This window comes from Elephas maximus, chromosome 26, assembly GCF_024166365.1.
Source record: "Elephas maximus indicus isolate mEleMax1 chromosome 26, mEleMax1 primary haplotype, whole genome shotgun sequence".
Lineage (NCBI taxonomy): Eukaryota > Metazoa > Chordata > Mammalia > Proboscidea > Elephantidae > Elephas > Elephas maximus.
This window is the reverse complement of record NC_064844.1, coordinates 33,166,006-33,190,838: the sequence shown is the minus strand read 5'-3', so window position 1 is coordinate 33,190,838 and position 24,833 is coordinate 33,166,006. Positions and strand designations below refer to the sequence as shown.

General features: G+C 38.3%; 1 protein-coding gene across 1 annotated transcript in view; it reads left to right on the top strand.

The window, feature by feature from the left end:
• Positions 1 to 24,833, top strand: part of RASGRP3 (RAS guanyl releasing protein 3) — a 141,329-nt gene that overhangs the window by 100,311 nt on the left and 16,185 nt on the right. Inside the window, exons 12-13 of the mRNA XM_049870558.1 lie at positions 1,522 to 1,638; positions 13,100 to 13,215. Coding sequence (XP_049726515.1) covers positions 1,522 to 1,638; positions 13,100 to 13,215 — 233 coding nt within the window. The remainder of the gene's footprint in view (positions 1 to 1,521; positions 1,639 to 13,099; positions 13,216 to 24,833) is intronic.

Here is a 24,833-nt window from a genome sequence, read left to right as displayed (position 1 = left end):
TGTGAGCATGTGAAGACTGTGTGTGTGAGTGGTATATGTATGTGTGAAAGTGTGTGAATTGTATGTGTGAGAGTGAATGTGTGAGTGTGTGAAGAGTGTGTGCATGTGTGAGCCTGAATATGTGAGTGCATGAGGTGCGTGTGTGTGAGTGGTGTGTGTATTGTGAGACTGAATAACTGAGTGTGTGTGTGAGTGGTGTGTGTGTGTATGAGTATGAGTGTGTGAAAGTGTGTGTGTGTGTGTAGTGTGAATATATCCAAATGGCAGGTAATTTTTGGTCCTGCTGGTAGCTTCTAGGATACCATTAATACCTTTCTCACAATATTGTTAAGGATTTAAATGAGTATAGTTACTCCTCACTCTGGATATTTGCTACAAACTCTTGCAAAAATGTTTGTCTCCAATTTATTATCAGATAAAACACCTTGTAATAGCAGTTTGCAGACATGTACCAGCAGCAGTGTCTACCCTGGCGAGGGCCCCAAGGAGAGGCTATGAAGTGCACACAAGTCTCAGTTGTGCATTATTGCCATCATCTTCCCGTTATTAAGTGAAAACATCCTTCAAGAATGTGGAAAAATCTATGAAGGAAGCAAGAACACCAGAGGACTGTTGTTGTAATAGTTAGGTGTCGTCGAGTTGGTTCTGACCCATAGAGACCCTATGCACAACAGAATGAAACACTGCCTGGTCCTGTGCTATCTTCACAATTGTTGCTATGCTTGAGCCCATTGTTGCAGACACTATGTCAATCCATCTTATTGAGGGTCTTTCTCTTTTTCGCTGACCCTCTACTTTACCAAGCATGATGTCCTTCTCCAGGGACTGATCCCTCCTGATAACATGTCCACCAGAGGACTAGAGAGGCCCTAATGATTACCCAAAAAGTCAGAAGTGGTTAAGCACATTGAAAGAGGTATAGGCATAAAGGCCTGAACTTGACTGTGCACTGGTACCCACCTACTGTGCATATTCACTGATTCATCACTAGTATCAATTGTTACATAATTAGATAACTGGTGTTTTACATGTTTGTATCATGTTTTATATATGTTATATATGTGTTTCGGGATGTTATAGTGATATTTGGGAAACTTGGGTGGGATTATTTTTCTCGTTTAAAAATAATGGGAGTTAGGCTGCTGCTAAGCAAAATGCACTACCCAAACATGTGTTTAGTTACAGATTAAATTCTAGTAATGAAAGATGTCTGTTTTATAAACACGTAAGTGTTTATAAATGTAGATTTTTATTGGTCTTATCAATGCACAGACGTTATATATTTTTTTCATTGTCCCTGGTCCTAATTGCTCAAGGTCCCAGTTAATGTTTTAAATTGTGTGTGTTCACTGAATTTCTGTTAATAATGGTGGAATAATTTACATAAGGATAGTGAGGATGGTGGCAAAACATGATGAACATAATCAGTGTCACGGAATTGTATATGTAAAAACTGTTGAATTGGCAAATGTTTTTATGTAGATTTTTACAACACAAAAAAATGTGTGTGTTTCCTGTCAGCAGCCTACCTCCCCTACAACACCCAACAAGCCTGTGGTGCCCCTGGAGTGGGCATCAGGAGTGATACCAAAGCCAGACCCCACAGTCATCAACAAGCACATAAGGAAATTAGTCGAGGTAAGTGATTAAGGGTGAGTAGGAGAGTACGAGAAGGCTCTTTTCTGTTTCCAGAATGTTCTGAAATTCCCCAGGAATCAGATGGTATCCATGCAAACAGCCCTCTTGCATGTAGGAGCAATTTACCAGACATTTAGTCTATCTGGCATTGACCTCTGGGGCTAGGAGAAGTTCTCCCTTTCCCTCTCTTTCAGCTTTCCTCACTTGTCTGAATACTTTCAGCTCCCTTCAACTCTTCCCTTGATACCACTGCAACACACAGGACTGTTTGGAGATTAGAACCAGTAGTTAAAAATCCACATGGGTCCCAAAAAATTGCATGATAAATTGATTACCTGAGGGCAGAGAAAATTCTGGGAGTTGGCCCATTTCTCTTGATGTATATATTTGGACGTCTGTGATACAGCAGCACAATGCCATTTAGGTAAAATAATAATAATAATAATCACAATGTGGAACAAGGATCTGTCAGAGTTTTCTACAGTAAAACCTACGAAAAGCAGAACCTGTGTAAGGCGGAAACCTGTCCAAGAAGAAGAATATTTTCCAATAATAGAGAGTGATAGAAAAGTGGTAAGTCACAGGCAGACAACTTGTGAAGCCCGGACAAACAAGGCAGTCCCACCAAGTTCTGGTGTTCACAGATATCACCATATATAGACAGAACAGTATAGTGCTAAAGTAGGGAAACTGGAAACATCTCCAGCCCTGAAAACTATGATCCTTGATAAAACATATTCTTTAATGGATCACTACATCGTCTGGTGCAACAGGATTGAGTCTTTGGGATATAATGTATTTTTGCTGAGAGGAGACATTTAAAGAAAGGATGTTCTAAATCTTGCATAATCCAAGCAACCATGAGGTGTTGAAGGAAAAGTTTTCTAAAGTATGTGAGGCAGGGAGGAAAAGATTAAAAAGGAGGTGTGGAGAGGATGTTTGGTGAGAGAAGGGGCTGAGAAGACAAGGTCTAATGGAGATCATGTGATAATGAGGCAGTTACACACCCAAATGCCAGGAAAGGTGGGAAAAGGATCCAGGGGGCCTCAGGGAATGCAAAGATGGAAGTTCTGATACCTGGAAACAGAAGACTGAAATATCCTCTCTCCCGCTCTTTCTTGGCTTTTCTCTGAGTGCTCACTGCAATGTTGTGCTCTCTGCAGACTGGCTTTCTCTTCTCCCCATTTACATGGGGGACTCTCAGCCTCTCTCTCTTTCTGTCTCTATCTCTTTCTCCCCTCTCTGTTCCCTTCTCTCCAATTCCAATTTCATGAAGAATGACCTCAAATCGGCCCAGTTTGGGTAAATTGCCTACCATTGGTTTAGTCAAATGAGGGAGTGCATTTTATTATACATCCATGGAAGAAGCAGTTAAGAAATTAAATGACTCAAAAGGCGTCTTTAGGGTGTTAAAAATCACAGATGTCACCTTGAAAACTAACGTGCCTTACCCAAGCCATGGTGTTTTCAATTGCCTTGTATGCATATGAAAGCTGGATGATGGATAAGGAAGTCTGAAGAATTGATACCTTTGAAATGTGTGTTGGCGAAGAATGTTGACTATACCATGGACTGCCAAAAGAACAAACAAATATGTCTTTGAAGAAGTGCAACCAGAATGCTCCTTAGAAGTGAGGATGGCAAGACTATGTCTCACATACTTTGGATATGTTATGAGAAGAGATCAGCCCCTGGAGAAGGATATCATGCTTGGTAAAGTGGAGGGTCAGCAAAAAAGAGGAAGACCCTCAACGAAATGGATTGACACAGTGGCTGCAACAATGGGCTCAAGCATAACAAGTGGCACAGGACCAGGCAGAGTTTTGTCCTGTTGTACATAGGGTTGCTATGAGTTGGCACCAACTCAATGGTACCTAACAACAACAACATGCTAAATGTTATTCTGCAAAAAATCTTATGCTCTTAGTATAAATATGAATGTTAGACCATGAATAGTAGACACTCCAAAAAGTTCATTTTAAAGCAGGTTTGATTATAGATAAGTATCATTACCAATATTAAAAAAAAAAGTTGCTGTGGAGTCAATTCTGACTCATGGCAAGCCTGTGTGTGTCAGGGTAGAACTGTGCTTCATGAAGTTTTTAGCAGTTAATTTTTCAAAAAATAGATCACCAATATAAAACTAATTAAGAGGTGGAGCCAACATGGCACTATAGACAGAAGCATCATGCCGTCCCTCTGCAGCAAAGACCTGAAAAACTAAGTAAAACAAATGCCTATGTGAATCCTGGAACCTAAGCACCAAATGAAGGAATAAAGAGCTTGATTGAGCACCAAAGGGAATAAGAAACTGATAGAGAACAGAGAACAAAGAGAGCTATGGAGTGGAGGCTCCCTGCCAGCTAATATGGCATGGATTCACTATCTTGGACTACAGCCGTGAAGGAATGCAAACAGGGAGTGCAGCAAGGCAACCTCACAGAGTTCCTTACAGGAGAGAGCACTCAGTAACCAGGGATACATGCCTTTCCCATCCTTCATTCTTCTTTCCTGTATGAGGCCTCCACCGCTTTCCAATGGGCCACAGTTACTCAGCCAGAAAGATACCAGCTCACTGCCGCCCAGGTCCACACTGCCCCCACTGGCTGGCTGGTCCCTTCAGCTCCATTTTTTTTTTGTTTTATGGTTTGTTTGTTTGTTTAGCTTTTTTTTTTGTTGCTTCTCTCTTTCTCTCCCTTCCTTCCTTTCCTTTCTCCCACCCAGCTAGCCCTGTGTACTTGATGGGCTGTGATTTTTTTTTGGTTTGTTTGCTTTTTTTTTTGCTTTGCTTTTTTTCTGTTTTGTCTCTCTCTCTCTTTTCCTTTCTCCCATCCACCCAGCCCTGTGCACAGCCCCCACCCCTTCTTGAGGAGCCATGCTGCAATGCTTGGCTGGAGAGTCACTGCACTCAGGCTTCCTGGATCTGCACCACTGTCAGAGATTGGTTCCGTCAGCACCACTTTATTTATTTATTTATTTATTATGTTTTTTTCTTGTTGTTGTTTCCTCTCTCTCCCTCCCTTCCTTTCCTTTATCCTACCCACCTAGCCCTCTGCATTGCTCCCCCTTCTTGATGGGCTGTGCTGTACTGCTTGGCTGGAGAGCCTCTGGCACACAGCCTCCCCAGGTCTGTGCCACCCCCACAGGCTGGCTCCCTCAGAGCCGTATTTTTTGTTTCTTATTTTTCCCTTCTCCCTCCCACCTAGGCTCTGCACTGCCTCCACCCCTTCCTGATGGGACATTCCATGCCACCTGGTGAGGGAGACATCAGCTTGCTACTGCCTCAATTCCACCCCACCCCCAATGGCCTGCTTCGCCACCACTATATATATATATTTGCTGATATTTTTAATGTATTTTTTTGTTGATTGGTTGGCTTCTTCTCTCTCTTCCCCCTCTTTCCTTTCTTTTCTCCTGCCATCTAGTCTCGTGTGCCACCCATGCCCCTTCTTCACAGGTCAAGCCACACAGCTTGGCTAGAGAGTCACAAGCATGTAGTCTCTCCAGGTCTGCCCCACCCCCACCCACTGAATCCTACCATGCCACCATTTTATTTAGTTGTTGTCTTTTTTTTTCTGCTTTCTCTTTTCCTTTATTTTTTCTTTTGCTTTGTTTTTGTCTTTGTTTCTGTTTCTTCTTTCTCTTCTTTCACCCACCCTTCTAACTCTGAACATCACATCCTCTCCTTTCCCTCCTGCCTATCTGCATAGTGTGCAGAGCACTGAATCCCTGAGTGTCATCGATGCAGTACCCCAGACCCCACCTGCACTGCCCCCAGCTCCACCCTAGTGGCCACAGCTCATGCCACAAATGACCCATTCTCACCCCTCCACCCCTGCTGGAATGGGTGTACCGTAGCTGAGTGACCAGCCCTGCCCACCTGGACAAGGTTGTGAGAAGCATTGTGCCCACAGGAGAACAGGCAATGAAACATTCCCAGCCCGCCTGCCAGACATAACAAAATAAAACAAAAAAGGACAAAACAATGAAATCTTACAATTAATAAATGAAGAAAATAATTTCTGAATATCCCAGAGACAGCGGAAAATACCAAAACGTATTTAAAAAAAAAAAAAAAAAAGGAGAAGACAGTTCCAGAAAATGATCAAAATAAAACACCGGATGACCTTCTGGTAGAAGAAGAGGCACTGGAACTACATGACAGGGAATTCAAAACTCTAATAGTTGTGGTTCTCCAACAGATAAAGGAAAATGCAGACAAAAATAAGAAAAAATTAGACAAAATCTTGGAAAATACAGATGAAAGAGGGGAAAACACAGACAAAGTAGTGGAAGAATTCAGGAAAATAGAAAGGAAAAAATGTCAAAATAAGTAAGCAACTAGAAATCATACAAAAACAGCAATTAGAAGTAAAAAAGATAAAAGATTTCAGAAATTGACAGAGCAATGAAAGGTTTTAGGAGCAAATTTGAAACAATAGAAAACAGGATCAGTGAAATTGAAGACAAATTCTTGGATACCACTTTGAGGAAAAATCAGGAAAAAAAATGAAGAAACTCTGAGAATAATGTGGGATACAATCAAAAGCAAAAATTTGCATGTGATTAGAGTTCCAGAGCAGGGGGAGAAAGTGGAAAACACAGAAGGGATCATTGAAGATTTGCTGACTGAAAACTTCTCTAATATCATGAAAGACAAAAAGTCAACCATCCAAGAAGCTCAATGAACACCATATAGGATAGACCCCAAAAGAAAATCACCAAGACATATCATAATCACACTTGCTAAAACCAAAGACAAAGAAAGAATCCCAAGAACTACTTGAGAAAAATGAAAAGTCACATACAAAGAGGAAAACAATAAGACTAATCTCTGATTACTCAGCAGAAACCATGCAGGCAAGAAGGCACTGGGATGACATATAAAATCTTGAAGAAAAAAAAAAAACTGCCAGCCAAGAATAACATATCATGCAAAACTCTCACTCAAATATGGTGAAATTAGGACATTTCAGGAACAGAAATTAAGGGAATATGTAAAAACCAAAGCAAACTTACAAAAATTATTAAAGGGAGTCTTTCAGTTAGAGAGCAAATAACATCAGACCACAACCTGGATTTAGCATGTAAGACAGCATCAGCCAGATACCAACCTAGATAAGGAACTCTCAAGGTTTAAAACAAAACTAAAAAATTTACAACAGGGAACCAGAAAGGTCAATCTGTAAATGACAACAACAGCAGAACAATAAAAGATGGAAAAAATGGTGTAGGTATATAAATTTCAAGGTAATATCAAGTTAAAAAAAAAAAAAAGACTGATTTAAGCTTAGGAAGATAGGGGTAAATGTCAAGATAACCACAAAGAAAATTAACAAACCTACTCATCAAAATGAGAAGAAAAACATAAAGTCTCAGCAGATACAGAATCTACAAAAACAAAACAAACAAGAAAAAAATCCACAAACAAAAGGAATTCAGCACAGGAGAGTAAGAGGAACAGAGAAAACATCATCTACCACACACACACACAAAAAGCACTACAAAATGAAAGCAATAAACTCACACCTATCAATAATCACACCAAGCATAAATGAATTAAATGCACTCATAAAGACAAAGACAGTGACAGAATGGATAAAATATAGGACCCATCATTATGCTGTCTACAAAAAGGCACACCTTAGAAACAAAGATAAATATTTAAAAAATCAAAAGATGGAAAAAATACATCAAGCAAACAGCAACAAAAAGCAGAAGTGATAATACTAATCTCAGATAAAATAGGCTTTAAAACAAAGAAAAAAACACTACAAAAGACAAGGAAGGACATTATATAACGATTAAAGGGGCAATCTACCATGAGGACATAACCATAATAATTATCTACACACCTAACATGACCGAGATGCAAAATACATAAAGGAAGCTCTAACAGCACTGAAAAGGGAAACCAACAGTTCCACAATAATAGTTGGAGATTCGCACACCACTCTCAATAAAGGACAGAATATCTAGAAAGAGACTCAACAAAGACACAGAAGATCTAAAGGCCACGATCAACCAACTTGACCTCATAGACATATATAGAACACTCCATCGAACAATAAACCACATCTTAGGCCACAAAGCAACCCTCAACAAAATCCAAAACACTGAGATGATAGAAAACATCTTCTCTGATCACAATGCCATAAAAATAGAACTTAATAACAGGAAGAGAAAGGGGGAAAAAATCAAATACATGTAAACTGAATAACACCTTGCTTAAAAACTACTGTATAATAGAAGAAATCAAAGATGGAATCAAAAAATTCCTGGAATCAAATGAGAATGAAAACACATCATACAGAAACCTCTGGGACACAGCAAACGCAGTGCTCAGAGGTCAATTTATAGCAATAAATGCACACATCAAAAAAGAAGGGACAAAATCACTACGTTAGCTATACAACTCTAACAAATAGAGAGAGAACAGCAAAAGAAGCCCACAGCCACCAGAAGAAAAGAAATAATAAAGACCAGAGCAGAAATAAATGAAATAGAAAATAGAAAAACAATAGAAAGAATCAACAAAACCAAAAGTTGGTTCTTTGAAAGAATCGACAAACCACTTGCCAAACTAACAAAAGAAAAACAAGAGAGGGCACAAATAACCCAAATGGGGGCATTACAATAGACCCAGTTGAAATAACAAGTTGAAATAAAAAGAACCATGAAAAATTATACACTGATAAATTTCAAAACCTCAAAGAAATGGATAAATTTCTAGAAATACACTACTTGCCTAAACTAACACAAAGTGAGGTAAAAAATCTGAACAGACCCATAACAAGAGAAGAGATTGAAAAGGAAATTTAAAAAAACCTCCCATCAACAAAAAAAAAAGCCCTGGCCCAGATGGCTTCACTGGAGAATTCTAGCAAACATACAGAGAAGAGCTTGCACCAGTACTACTCAAACTATTTGAGAACATAGAAAAAGAAGGGACACTTCCAAATTCTTTCTGTGAAGCCAGCATAACCCCAGGCAAAGACACCATAAAAAAAGTAAGTTATAGACCGATATCTCTCATGAACATAAAACCCATCGAGTCGATTCCGACTTACGCCAATAGAAAACAACAAAACTTTAGCCAATAGAATTCAGCATTGTAAAAAAAAAAAAATACACCACGACCAGGTGGGACTCATACCAGGTATGCAAGGATGAACCATCGTTCAATATTAGAAAAATCAATCAACGCAATCCATCACTTAAATAAAAGAACCACATGATCCTCTCAATCAATGCAGAAAAGGCATTCGATGAAGTTCAACACCCATTCCTGATAAAAGCTGTCAATAAAATAGGAATAGAAAGGAAATTTCTCTACATAATAAAGGGCACCTGTACAAAACCAACAACTGACATTCTTAACGAAGAGAGGCTGAAAATATTCCCCTTGAGAATAGGAACAAGACAAGGATGCCCTTTATCACCATTCCTGTTTAACATTGCGCTGGAAGTCCTAGGTAGAGCAATATAGCAAGAAAAAGAAATAAAGTGCATCCAAATTGGTAAGGAAGAAATAAAACTATCCCTATTTGTGGATAATATGATACTATACATAAAGAACACAAAGGACTCCAAGAGAAAATTACTGGGAATAATAGAAAGATTCAGCAGAGTATCTGAGTACAAGATAAGCATACGAAAATCAGTTGGATTCCTATAAAAAAAAAAAAAAGAACTATGAAAATGAAATCAGGAAAGCAATACCGTTTATAATAGTCCCTAAAAAAAAAAAATACTTAGGAATAAATCTAACCAGGGGTGTAAAAGACCTGTAAAAATAAAACTACAAAACACTACTACAAGAAACCAAAACAGACCTACATAAGTGGAAAAACATACGATGCTCATGGATAGGTAGACTCAACATTGTGAAAATGTCAATTCTACCCCCCAAAAAAAAAAAAAATTTTTTTTTTACCCAAAGCAGTCTACAAATACAAGGCAATCTCTATCCAAATACCAACAGTATTCTTTAACAAGAGGGAAAAACTAACCCTTAACTTTATATGAAAAGGAAAGAGGCCCTGGATAAGTAAATCACTATTGAAGAAAAAGAATAAAGTAGGAAGACTTGCAATACCTGACCTCAGTACCTACTATGCAGCTACAGTAGTCAAAACAGCCCGGTATTGGTAAAACGGCAGACACATTGACCAATGGAACAGAATCAAGGATGCTAAATAAACAATGGATAAGTGGTAACTTTGGTGAAGGGTAAGACAGTACACAATCCTGGGGAAGTCAGCACAACTTGACCAAGGCAATGCCATGGAAGTTTCACAGACACATCCAAAACCCGTTAGGGACTGAATTAGTAGGCTGAGGACTGGTGACCATGGTCACAGTGGACATCTAGCTCAATTGGCATAACATAGTTTATACAGAAAATGTTCTACATCCTACTTTGGTGAGTAGCGTCTGGGGTCTTAAAAGCTTGTGAGCGGCCTTCTAAGATACTCCACTGGTCCCACACCATCTGGAGCAAGGGAAGATGAAGAAAACCAAAGACACAAGGGAAAGATTAGTCCAAAGGATTAATGGGCCATGCCTACCACAGCCTCCACCAGACTGAGTCCAGCACAACTAGATGGTGCCTGGTTACCACCGCCAACTGCTCTGACAGTGATTGCAATAGAGGGTCCTGAACAGAGCTGGAGAAAGATGTAGAGCAAAATTCTAACTCACAAAAAAAGACCAGACTTACTGGTCTGACAGACTGGAGAGACCCTGAATGCATGGCCCCGGACACCCTTTTAACTCAGTAGTGAAGTCATTCCTGAGGTTCATCCTTCAGTCAAAGATTAGACAGGCACGTAAGGCAAAACCAGACTAAATGGGCACACCAACTAAGGGGCAAGGACAAAAACAGGAGGGAACATGAAAGCTGGTAAGGTTGAGAAAGGGGGAGTGTTGGCATGTCATGGTATTGGCAACCAATGTCACAAAACAATATGTGTATTAATTGTTTAATGAGAAACTAATTTGCTCTGTAAAGCTTCATGTAAAGTACAATTAAAAAAAAAAATCACTAAGCCTTTCTTTTGAGGTGGCTTTGTGTGGACTTGTACACTTGTAAACTTTTGGTTATCAGTCAAGTACATTAACTGTTTGTACCACCCAAGGGCTACAAATATTGATCTTAGGACTGGCCGAAATAATAACAATAATGCTTGTGATTTTGCACAATTCATTTATCTGGATACACTTGCAATGGGTGCTGGTCATATTTTTAATCAAATAGTTCATTCATTTACCTTAACCACTTCCAAAATACTCTTGATTCAGCATGCAGCAGAAGGTAATGTAGTTAGAACAGACAGAAAGCATTGGGAAAAGGGAGAAAGACCAAGTATGGCTGGAATGCAAGTCAAAAATACATTGCAAGCATGTGTTTACCAAGTGAACTTAGAGATGTTTTTGAAAAAATCCACCTAACAGGGGCAATGGAAAAATCTTTTTTATTTTTCTCTGACTATAAAGGATGACATTGTAAATATTCATGCACTACAGAAAATAACTCCACTTTCAGGCTTTGGTAATTCCACTCTGCAGGGATAACTGTTGCTGTCGAGTCGATTCTGACTCATAGCAACCCCCTAGGACAGAGTAGAACTGTCCTACAGGATTTTCCAAAGCTATAATTTTTTTATAATCTTTATGGAAGCCGTTTGCCACACCTTTCTCCCTTGGAGCGTCTGGTGGGTTTGAACCGCTGATCTTTTGATTAGCAGCTGAGCATTTTGACCACTTGTAGATGATCTTTTCCACGTATATGTGGTTAAGTGCTACAGCAGCTAACCAAAGGGTCAGCAGTTCGAATCTGCCAGGCGCTCCTTGGAAACTCTATGGGGCAGTTCTACTCTGTCCTACAGGGTCGCTATGGGTCAGAATCAACTCGACGGCACTGGGTTTGGGTTTTTTTTTGGGGCTATATATATATATATATATTTGAGTAACCTTGTTAGGTTACTTCCTTAGAACAAGTTCCTGAAAGTAGAATTGCTAATGTCAGAGGGTAGGCACTTAAAATTTGCTTTATATTGCCTGATTGTCTTCCAGAGAGCTTGTCATTATTTACTTTTCCACCAACTTGATATGACAGTGCCTATTTCCTCAGAAACTAGGGAGTTATCCATTGTTTTAATATTTTCCAATCCAGGAGGTAAAAAAAAAGTTTCATTTGCATTTCTATAAGTATTTGCAGAGGTGAACACCTTTCCATGAGTGTATTGGCCATTTGTACGTTTCCTTTGGTGGTTGCCTATGTCACCTTTGTGTCTTATCTCTCACATACGTTGCAAGTAATTTTCTCTATTTGTCATTAATTTTTAAATTTGCAATTGAACTTTTTAATTAAAATATTTTGCATTTTATTAGAATATTTTTGTGGCTTCAGACTTTGATGATATGCTAAGAAAGGTCTTTCCCACTCAAATATTTTAAACATGAAAAATACTTTCATCTATTTTCATAGATTTATTTTTTTTTATATAAGGAGCCCTGGTGGTCCAATGGTTAAGTACTTGGCTGCTAACTGAAAATTGGTGGTTCAAACCCACCAGTGGCTCCTCAGGAGAAAAGACCCGACGATTTTCTTCTATAAAGATTACAGCCTAGGAAACCCTATGGAGAGCAGTTCTACTATGGTCGCAAAGGGTCACTATGAGTCAGAATCAACTTGATGTGCACAACGATAACATTTTTTATGTTAAAATAATGTATCTAGAATTTAATCTGGGAGCAATTTATTTCATAGAATTATTAGCCAGTTAACACCAATTACTGGAGAATCCATGATATCCCTGTGGGTTGGAAAAAATACTTTTTGATATACTAAATTCCCATATATACATGGGTCTGTTTCTGGACTCCAGTGTCCGTGATCAGTTAAAATACCGCATTGTTTTGATTAAGGTAGCTTTGTAGAATATTCAGTGTCGGATAGGGTATGTTCCCTTTCATTACTCTTGATTTTAAACACTTTTTCCACTATTCTTAACATATTCATTTCTACTTGAACTTTAGAATCAACTTGTTCATTTAAAACAAGTTGCCACTGAGATTTTGATTGGAATTGTATTAAATATGTACTCCAATTTTTGAGATAATTTAACATTTTAAGCTTCATTTTCTATTGTCATGGAATTCAAGTTTGTGAATTCACTAAGTCTAACTCCTGCTCAACCTTTAGGTTTTAGTTTAAACCTTGTTTTGTCCAGGAAGTCTTTGTCAACCTCCTTCTTTTTCTCCCCACCTTCTCCCCCACTGTAGTGCTCTGTTTTTATCCCCAGCAAAGCACTCATCTTGTTTAAGTTATCTTTCACAAGATTCTAAGCTTCTTTGTGGAAGGGATAATTTACTAGTCATCAATGCTTTCACAATAACAAATTCAGAGTCTGACTCATAAATAATCATTCAATAAATATTTGTTTTTCATCTGCAGTCTGTGTTTAGAAACTATGATCATGACCATGATGGGTACATCTCCCAAGAAGACTTTGAAAGTATAGCTGCCAACTTTCCCTTCTTGGATTCCTTCTGTGTGCTGGACAAAGATCAGTAAGTTTTAATGTTGTTATTTTTTAATTCCACTGTTCTAAAACTGAAAATCATTATCACAGAAGACCAATGAAACCTTTAACTCACATCTTGGCAGCTTCAACCCTAGAACTTTGATGAGCTGAGTTTAACTTTGCACTTATTTTTATTTTTTTGGCATATATGAACATGACTGAATGGATGGGATCATAGGGTAGACTACGTCATCCATGTTAAGCTTGAGTACCCATTTGCAAAGTAGCCTGGCTCTCCATTTCCCACATTACTTCTAATGCTTAGCCATTTCATCAACCCAAAGCCTCCACCAAAAATAAATAATGTTTTTGTTCATCAAAGGACTTCATAAAAAAGTGAAAAGACAACCTACAAATAAGAAGAAAATTTTCGGGAACCATATATTCAATAAGAGTCTAGTACCCAAAACTACAACTTAAAAACAGAAAGTCAAACAACCCAACAAAATGTGGACAAGCTACTTGAACAGACATTTTACCAAAGAGGATATTCAAATGGCTGGGAAGCACATGAGAAGATGCTCAATGTCATTAGTCATTAAAAAAAAAAAAAAAATGCTGTCGAGTCCATTCTGACTCACAGTGACCCTGTAGGAGAAAGTAGAACTGCCCCATAGGGTTTCTAAGGAGTGCCCGGTGGATTTGAACTGCTGACTTTTTGGTAGCAGCTGTAGCACTTAACCAGTACGCCACCGGGGTTTCCCATGAGCCATTAAAAAAAAAAAAAAGATTTAGGGAGATGCAAATCAAAACCACAAGGAGATACCAAGTGACCTGCATTAGAATGGCAGTGATCAAAAAAACGGAAAACAACAGGTGCTGGAGAGGTTGTAGAGAAACTGGAACCCTTATCCATTGCTGGTAGAAATGTAAAATGGTGCGGACACCATGGAAAACATTTTGGTGATTTCTCAAATAGTTGAACTTAGAAACTACCATATGACCCAGCAATCCCAATCCCAGGCATATACTCCGAAGAACTGAAAGCAGGAAATCAAAAAGAAACCTGTACACAATGTTCATTGCAGCAATTTTCACAATAGCCAAAATTTGGAAAAAATGGAAATGTACATCAAAAGATGAATGGCTAAACAAAATGTGGTATATACATACAATGGAATATTCCTCAGCCACAAAGAGTAATGAAGTCCTGTTGAATGCCACAACATGAATAAACTTGGAAAACAATGCTGAGAGAAATAAGTCAGTCACAAAAGAACAAATATTGCATGATCTCGGTTATATGAAATAAGTAAATATTTAGAGACCCAAGATTACTAGTGGTTACCAGGAGTGGAAAAGGGGGAGTTTTTGCTTACGGGGCATCGAGTTTATGTTAATGGTGGTGGAAAAATTTGGAAAAGGATAGTGTGAACTTTTGCACAACTTGAAGAATATAATAAATCTCACTGAATTATACATCTAGAAATTGTTTGAAACAAAAATAGAGGAGAGATAGAGTTAGATCTAGCCTGGGGGAGTCCTCCGCATCAATGGATCCGAGGGCAATCTTAAAACTCATTGAGTAAGTAATATTTTTTAAAGATTTTTTTATGGTCTTCATAAAAGCAAGCATTGCTGCAGATAGCCAAAAAGTGTTCGTACTTTGCATTTTTCTTTGATTGATCAAAGATTGCCTTGATAAATGAAAAAAAAAAAATCATCAGCTTCAAATGATTCTTGAAAAATTAAGTGACTTTAGAGCTAAAATCCTAGCTCATTTAAAAATGTAATAATAGCTTTTTTTAAAATCATTGCTGAGGAAAAAAAAAGGTAATAATTTGATTCTTTAATCTTTGATTATGTGAGATTAGCTCCTAATTTTAAAATTATCTGTAACAAAATGCTGGATTTTATATATGTGAAATGTCCAAGTTATATCAAATTAGAATATCCTAATATTTTTGTTGGTGTGAAAATTAAAAAAAAAAAAAGAAAAGATAGAAAGAAATCTGTAATTTCAAACACCAAAGAAAGTCTTGATATTGTTACATAAATTTCTTAAAACCTGAAATTCCATTTTACTATATGTCCAGGACAAATAATACTTTTTAAATAAATTAAATTATGAGAAACATAAACTTCCTTTACAAAGAAAATTTGTTATTTGCTAAGTACCTACCTCTTCCCTTAGTTTGTTGCTATCAGTGACATGCAAGTAGGATGTGGACTTAAAGTCATTTCTCAGTCTTCATTTTTTTCTTTATATGTTCTTTAGATATCATCCCACCTCTCATTTGGTAGAATTGCTTCAAAAAAGCCTGGGAAGATGTGCAAAGTGTTTCCAATTTCCTGGCTACCCATTTTTTTTTTTTTTTAAAGAATGAAGGTTTGACTTATTCATAGCTTACACACATTTTTTTTTTTTTGTATGACAATGGGATATCTCAATACCACAAATTCATCGTGGCTAACTGCACCATTTCAAGTAGTCGATAACCATGAAAGCCTCAGAGAGAAAGTGTTTTCTGAATTATGTTGCGTAGAAATAGCTATTAATTAGTATTTTTGAAAAAAGAATAAGTCAAGTTTAGGGAATACAGAGTTAAATCTAACTAAATAGGTGTTTTTACTGCATGACTTTCCAAAATTTTAACTGCACCATGTGAAGTAGTCGATAACCATGAAAGCCTCAGAGATAAAGTGTTTTCTGAATTATGTTGCATAGAAATAGCTATTAATTAGTATTTTTGAAAAAAGAATAAGTCAAGTTTAGGGAATATAGAGTTAAATCTAACTAAATAGGTGTTTTTACTGCACGACTTTCCAAAATTTTTGTAGGCTTAAGGTGCCCTGTCACTCTGAGAGGTGGGATAATGCATATTTTCACAAAAGTATTTGTATGGAGAAATTTATTTATTTATTCATTACAAAGCTTCCTCCCCCAACCCTTATTAACATCTCAAGGATCATCTTTCTCACAAAACCCTCTCTGGGAACTAGTGTTTTCAGGGATATTTAACTTTAAATCTGCCTCCCATGAAATAACCCATGGGAAGAAGTCTCAGAAATAGGTTTTAAGCCATATAGGGAAATTTCAATGGGTCACTGACCAAATAAATTTCTTCATTCACTTGATTGACATCTCTCTTAGTTATCTAGTGTTCCTATAACAGAAATACCACAAGCGGATGGCTTTAACAAAGAGAAATTTATTCTCTCACAGTCTAGTAGGCTAGAAGTCCGAATTCAGGGCTCCAGCTCCAGGGGAAGGCTTTCATCCTCTGTCAGCTCTAGATTAGAAGGTCCTTGTCAACAATCTTCCCTTGGTCTAGGAGCTTATCTGTGCAGGAACCCCAGGTCTAAAGGACACGCTTTGCTCCTGAAACTGCTTTCCTGGTGTTGTGAGGTCCTCCTGTCTCTCTGCTCACTTCTCTCTCTCTCTTTTTTTTTTATTGTCCCTTGAATGAAAGTTTACAATTCATTTTCTCACACAAAAACTTATCCACACATGACCCGAGTTATATGACCCAAGTTGCTCTCCCTACAATGTGACAGCACACTCTTTCTCTCCACCTTGTATTTCCTGTGTCCACTCAACCAGCTCCTGTCCCCCTCTGCCTTTTCATCTCACCTCCAGACAGGAGCTGCCCACATAGTCTCATGTGTCTACTTGAGCTAAGAATCACACTCCTCACCAGTATCATTTTATGTCTTATAGTCCAGTCTAATCTTTGACTGAAGAGTTGGCTTTGGGAATGGTTTCAGTTTTGGGCTAACAGAGACTCTGGGGGCCATGACCTCTGGGGTCCCTCCAGACTCAGTCAGACATTAAGTCTGGTCTTTATACTAGAATTTGAAGTCTGCATCCCACTCTTCTCCTGCCTCATCAGGGTTCCTCTGTTGTGTTCCTTGTCAGGGCAGTCATTGGTGGTAGCTGGGAACCACCTAGTTCATCCGTTCTCAGGCTGATGGAGTCTCTGGTTTATGTGGCCCTTTTTGTTTCTTGGGCTAATATTTTCCTTGTGTCTTTGGTGTTCTTCATTCTCCTTTACTCCAGGTGGGTTGAGACCAATTGTTGCATCTTAGATGGCCACTTGCTAGCTTTTAAGACCCCAGATGCCACTCACCAAAGTGGGATGCAGAATGATTTCTTAATACGCTTTGTTATGCCAACTGACCAAGACGTCCCCTGAAACCATGGTCCCCAGACCCCCAACCCTGCTGCTCTGTCCCTTGAAGTGTTGGTTGTATTCAGGAAACTTCTTAGATTTTGGATTAGTCCAGTTGTGCTGACTCCACCTGTATTGTGTGTTGTCCTTCAGTTACCTGAAATAGTTCTTGTCTACTATCTAACCAGTGAATACCCTTCTCCCTTCCTCCCCACCCTCATAACCATCAAAGAATGCTTTCTTCTGTGTTTAAACCTTTCTTAAAATAGTGGTCTCAAACGATATTTGTCCTTTTCCAAATGACTAATTTCACTCAGCATAATGCCATCCAGATTCCTCCATGTTGTGAGATGTTTCATGGGTCCATCGTTGTTCTTAATCATTGCGTACTATTCCACTGTGTGAATATACCATAGTTTGTTTATCCATTCATCTGTTGATGGGCAACTTGGTTCCATCTTTTTGCTATTGTAAACAATGCTGCAATGAATATGGGTGTGCATATTCATGTGAAGGCTCTTATTTCTCTAGGATATATTCCAAGGAGTAGGATTGCTGGATCCTGTGGTACTCCTATTTCTAGGTTTTTAGGGAAGCACCAAATTGTTTTCCAAAGTGGTTGTACATTTTACATCCTGACCAGCAGTGCATAAGTGTTCCAGTGTCTCCACAACCTCTCCAACATTTATTACTGTGTGTTTTTTGGATTAATGCCAGCCTTGTTCGGGTGAGACAGTATATCATTTTAGTTTTGATTTGCATTTTTAATGGCTAATGATTGTGAGCATCTCCTCATGTATCTGTTAGCCACCTGAATGTCTTCTTTTGTGAAGTGCCAGTTCATACCCTTTGCCCATTTTTTAGTTGGGTTATTATCTTTCTGTTGTTGAGGTTTTGCAGTATCTTGTAGATTTTAGAGATTACATGCTGATTGGATTTGTCATAGCCAAAATTTTTTCCAATTCTGTAGGTGGTCTATTCACTCCTGTGGTGAAGTCTTTGGATGAGCATAAACGTTTGATTTTTTGGAGCTCCTAGTTATCTAGTTTCACTTCTGGTATTTGTAGATTGTTAGTAATGTTTTGTATACTGTTTATGCCATGTATTAGGGCTCCTAGCGTTGTTCCTATTTTTTCTTCCATGATCTTTACCATTTTAGATTTTATATTTAGGTCTTTGATCCATTTTGAATTAGTTTTTGTGCATGGTGTGAGGTATGGGTCTTGTTTCATTTTTTTGCTGATGGATATCCAGTTATGCCAGCACCATTTGTTAAAGAGACTGTCTTTTCCCCATTTAGGGGACTTCAGCCCTTTGCCAAATATCAGCTACTCACAGGTGGATGAATTTATGTCTGGATTCTCATTTCTGTTCCATTGGTCTATGTATGTGTTGTTGTACCAGTAACAGGCTGTTTTGACTACTGTGGCAGTATAATAGGTTCTAAAATCAGGTAGTGCGAGGCCTCCCACTTTGTTGTTCTTCTTCAGTAACGCTTTGCTTATCCGGGGCCTCTTCCCTTTCCATATGAAGTTGGTGATTTGTTTTTCCATCTTGTTAAAAAATGCCATTGGAATTTGGATTGGGATTGCATTGTATATGTAGATTGCTTTGGATAGAAGAGACATTTTCACAATGTTGAGTCTCCCTATCCATGAGCAAGGTATGTTTTTCTACTCATGTAGGTCCCTTTTGGTTTCTTGCAATAATATCTTGTAGTTTTCTTTGTATAGGTCTTTTACAGCTCTGGTTAGATTGATTCCTAAGTATTTTATCTTCTTGGGGGCTACTGTAAATGGTATCAATTTGGTGATTTCCTCTTCAATGTTCTCTTTGTTGGCATAGAGGAATCCAACTGATTTTTGTTATGTTTAGCTTGTATCCTGATGCTTTGCTGAAATCTTGTATTAGTTCCAGTAGTTTTCTTGTGCATTCGTTAGGGTTTTCTGTGTATAAGATCATATCATCTGCACAGAGAGATACTTTTACTTCTTCCCTACCAATTTGGATGCTCTTTATTCCTTTTTCTAGCATAATTACTCTGGCTAGGACCCCCTGCACAACGTTGAATGAGAGGGGTGATAAAGGGCATCCTTGTCTGTTTCCTGTTCTCAAGGGGAATGCTTTCAGACTTTCTCCATTTAGGATGATGTTGGTTGTTGGCTATGTATAAATGTCCTTCACTATGTTGAGGACCTTCCTTTCTATTCCTATTTTGCTGAGAGTTTTTATCATGAGTCGGTGTCGGACTTTGTCAAATGTCTTTTCTGCATCAATTGATAAGATCATGTGGTTCTTGTCTTTTGTTTTATTTATGCAGTGGACTACATTGATTCTTTTTCTAATGTTGAACCATCCCTGCACACCTGGTATGAATCCCACTCGGTTGTGGCGAATTATTCTTTTGATATGTTGTTGAATTCTATTGACTAGAATTTTTTGAGGATTTTCGCATCTAAGTTCAAGAGGGATATTGGTTTTTAATTTTCTTTTTTTTGTGATGTTGTTAGCTGGTTTTGGTATCAGGGTTATGCTGGCTTCATAGAATGAGCTTGAGAGTATTCCATCTCTTTCTGTGCTCTGACATACTTTTAGTAGTAATGGTGTTAACTCTTCTCTGAACATTTGGTAGCATTCTCCAGTGAAGCCATCAGGGCCAGGGCTTTTTGTTGTTGGGAGTTTTCTTTAATTACTTCCTTGATGTCTTCTTTTTTTTACAAGTTTATTTAGTTGTTCTACCTCTGTTTGTGTTAGTAGCACATTCTAGAAATTCTTCCGTTTCCTCTAGGTTTTCAAATTTTTTAGAGTACAATTTTTCATAGTATTCTGTTATGATTCTTTTAGTTTCAATTTGGTCTATTATGATATCACCCATCTCATTTCTTATTTGGGTTATTTGCTTCCTCTTCTGTTTTTCTTTGGTCAGTTTTGCCAATGGTTAATCGATTTTATTGATCTTTTCAAAGAACCAGCTTTTGGTCTTCTTAACTCTTTTGATTGTTTTTCTATTTTCTATTTAATTCTACTCTATTTTTGATTATTTGCTTTCTTCTGGTGCCTGAGGACTTCTTTTGCTGCTCTCTTTATTTGTTCAAGTTGTAGGGTTAATATTTTGATTTTGGCCCTTTCTTCCTTTTGGATGTGTGCATTTATTGCTATAAGTTGACCTCTGAGCACTGCTTCTGTTGTGTCCCAAAGCTTCTAGTAGGAAGTGTTTTCATTCTCATTCGATTCTATGAATTTCTTTATTCTGTCCTAATTTCTTCTATAACCCAATAATTTTTTTAGTAAGGTGTTGTTCAGTTTCCATGTGTTTGATTTTTTTTTTCTTGCTTTTTCTGTTATTCACTTCTACTTTCATGGCTTTATGGTCAGAAAAGATGCTTTGTAATATTTAGATGTTTTGGATTCTGTTAAGGCTTACTTTATGGCCTAATATGTGGTCTATTTTGGAGAATGTTCCACGTGTGTTGGAAAAGAAAGTATAATTGGCTGCTGTTGGATAGAGTGTTCTGTATATGTCTGTGAGATCAAGTTGGTTGATTATAACATTTAGATCTTTCATGTCTTTATTAACATTAACATTTATAACATCATTCTGAGTGTTCTGTTCTTTACTGAAAGTGGTGTGTTCAAGTCTCCTACTATTATTGTGGAGCTATTGATCTCTGTTTTCAATGCTGTTAGAGTTTATGTATTTTTTGAGCCCTGTCACTGGGTGTGTAAATATTTATTATGGTTATGTCCTCCTGGTGTATGGACACTTTAATCATTATGTAGTGTTCTTCTTTGTATTTTATACTGTATTTTGCTTTAAAATCTATTTTGTCAGAAATTAATATTGCCACTCCTGCTCTTTTTTGATTGTTGTTTGCTTGATATATATATTTTTTCATCCTTTGAGTTTTAGTTTGTTTGTGCCTCTAAGTCTAAGGTGTGTCTCTTGTAGGCAGCATATAGATGGATTTTTTTTTAACCACTCTGCCACTCTCTGTCTCTTTATTGTTGCATTTAGTCCGTTTTCATTCAGCATAATTATTGATTATTTTTTATGAGTTTAGTGCTGTCATTTTGGTATTTTTTTGTGTGTGTGTTGTTGAGTTTCTTTGTTCTGCTTAATTTTCCATGCTGAGTCATTTTTCTTTATATATTTTCTTTTCCTCTTTTTCATTGTTATTTTTGTATTTGCTGAGTCTGTATGTTTTTCTTGTTTTTATTTTGATGCATAGGATTGTTAGTTTCCTTTGTGGTTATCTCAATATTTACGCCTATTTTTCTAAGTTGAAACCAATCTTTTATTTCTTTATATTGCCTTGACTTCCTCTCCATGTGAAAGGTCTATGACTACATTTTTTAGTCCCTCTTTTTTGTTTTAATGTTGACATCTTTTATATAATGACATCTCTGTCACCCTGTTTTGAGTGTTTTAGCTTTGAATTATTTTTGTGATTTCCCTATCTGGGTTGATATCTGGTTGCTCTGTCCTGTTTTCTAGTTTTGGGTTGTTATCTGATGTTATTGACTTTCTTACCAGAGGACTCTGTTTAGTATTTCTTGTAATTTTGATATGTTTTTTGTAAATTCCCTAAACTTCTGTTTGTCTGGAAATATCCTAATGTCACCATCATATTTGAGAGACAGTTTTGCTGGGTATATAATTCTTGGCTGGGATTTTTTTTCCTTCAAGGGTTTTTATATGTCATCCATTGCCTTCTTGCCTGCATGGTTTCTGCTGAGTAGTCCAAGCTTAATCTTATTGACTCTCCTTTGTAGATGACTTTTTATTTATCCCTAGCTGCTCTTAAAATTATCTTTGGTTTTGGCAAGTTTGATTATAATATATCTTGGTGACTTTCTTTTGGGTTTTGATGAGCATCTGGATAAGTGTCTTCTCATCTTTCACCATATCATGGAAGTTTCCTGCCAACAAACCTGCAGCAAGTCTCTCGATATTTTCTGTTATCACCCCCTGTTCTAACTTGTAGATTATTTCTCTTGATAGAGTACCACATGATTCTTAGGGTTTCTTCATTTTTTAGAATTCTTTTACATGAGCTTTCCTCAGATATGTTGGTGCCAAGTGCTTTATTTTTAATCACACTAATTCTGACTTCTATTGTCTCAATTCTGCTCTTATGACTTTCTATTGAGTTGCCTAATTCTGAATTTTATTGTTAATCTTCTGAATTTCTGTTTGCTGTCTCTCTATGATTCTTGCAGCCTATTAAATTTGTCCTTGTGCACTTGTCTAATCTGCTTAAGTTCCTCTAATGCTTTGTCCATGTGCTGCTTGTCTTCTTCTGTTTTGCCTGATCTCCCTCCTGATCTCTTGAAGAGTTCTGTATATTTATCTTTGGTATTCTACCTCTGGTAATTAAGGAAGTTTTCTTTATCCAGAAGATTTCTTGATTCTTTGTTTTGGGAGCTTGCTGAAACCACTGTGGTCTGCCTTTTATGTGATTTAATATTGACTGTTGTCTCTGAGCCATCAATAAGTTATTGTATTTATTTATTTTATGTTTGCTTACTGTGTCTTAGCTTCTTGCTTTGTTTTGTTTTGTTATGCCCAAATAGGCTGCTCGAGTTGCCTAGTTTGATTATTGACACGTTTGAAGCTCTAAAATCCCATCGCCAGGTGGTTAGAGCCATTACTAGGTATGTGAGTCCTGTAGTCTGTTCATTTTTCTTGTATGCATTCAGCTCAGGTGTCCAGGTAGCCAGTCACCAAGTGTGTAGTGCAGGCTCTCACCTACAGTCCTAGACAGGCAGGGGTGATTGGTGTAGGCACAGATATCTGGCTGCAGTAGGGGGTCACATGCTGAGCAAGGCAGGGGGTTAACAAGTGCCCCTGAGTGTGAGGAAAGTGTGTCCCTGTTCCCTAGAGCACATAGGTGGGTGGGTTTTGCAGCCAGACTATGGTCACCCAATGCTGTTGGCTGTAAGGACTGGAAGGCACCACTTATTCTCGGACCCCTGTCGTGGGTGGCTATGTGTCATGGGTGGAGCCACCAGTTCTCACACCCCCAATGTGGGTAGGTAAGGATCTTCCTTAATAGGCAGAGTGGTGTCAAATATCACAAACCTCCCTCTCCACCATGTAGCTGAAACAGTTGAAGTTAGGCTTCAGGTTTATACCCTGTTGTACTGTGCTAATGAGGGCCTACTCTGTTGAAATGGGCCCACATGGGTCTATGCAGAGGTGAAAGGATTTCAAAGTCTGTGGGCCCCTTATGCCTGTCCCTAGGCAAAGGAGCTGTTTCTGCCCTGAGTTCCTAGCTTAGGGGAGCTGGCAGATTATTTTTTCCCAGTTTGTTAATTTGTCCCCTCTCCAAGGCCGGGAGAATGGCTCAGGGCAAGTGCAGGGTCCTTTTTCCAGCCCAGGGGATGCAGCCAACTGTGACCCAGTGCAGAGTGGGAAGGGAGCAGGTAAGTGGGAGAAGGGTTTTTCCCAAAGGGGTATTTTTGGGTCCATGAGGTAAGTTAAGTGCAGGCACTTATCTTTTGCTGATTGAGGGCCTCTTTTTGTTTGTTGTAAAAGGTTGAGCAGACCTTCCACCACTCATTCTCTCCCAATGTGAAAAAAGCATCCCAAATGTCACTGCTTGTGTTACCACACTTGCACCAGTGGAATCAGCCTATGGGATGCTGGTTCCCATTGGGTCAGGTCTGGCAACTCTTCACTGCTTCTGAACTGTTTCTCCCTCCCCCTTCCACTCAGTCCATTTCCTCAACTTTGCCTTTGATGTTCAGGGCTCCCAGCTTGTCATATATAATTAATTCACTTGTTTTTTGGGGTCTTTGTTGTAAAAGGGACCATAGGAAGCATCTGACTATTCCACCATTTTGGCCCTGACCCTTGCTTCTCTCTTTTATATCTCAAAAGAAATTGGCTTAAAACACAACCTAAGTCAGTAGATTGAGTCCTGCCTCATTAACATAACTGTCACTAATGCCACCTCATTAACATCATAGAGAAAAATCATACCTGATGGCAGAATGGTAGACAATTACACAATACTGGGAATGATGGACTAGCCAAGTTGAAAGATATTTTAGGGGGACACAATTCAATCCATGACAACATCCTTTCATAACTCCACTTAGAGACTAGACACAATCTGTTTATGAGTGGCGATAGGGCAGATGCGAGCAACAGTGGATTGTCTGAGGCAGTGCCAAAGCCAGCCCAGATGGCATGATACTCACAGCACTGGCCAGGCCATCTTGAAAACTGATATGCCCATTGATGACATGTGAAAAGCTGCACCATGTGCCAAGGAAGGATGGGACTTATCTTTGCAGAGAAGCATGGGCTATTTCCAAGTGTATCAGTTAGGTAACCCCAAATTTTCAGCAGCTTGATACAAGTTTTTTTCTCACTCACATTTACTCCAGTTTCCTGCTCATCATTCCCATTCCTGGTGATTCAGGGACTAGTTTCCTTCTATTTGTGGCTTTGTAGTCTTCTAGAGTACTGAACAGTGAAAAAGGA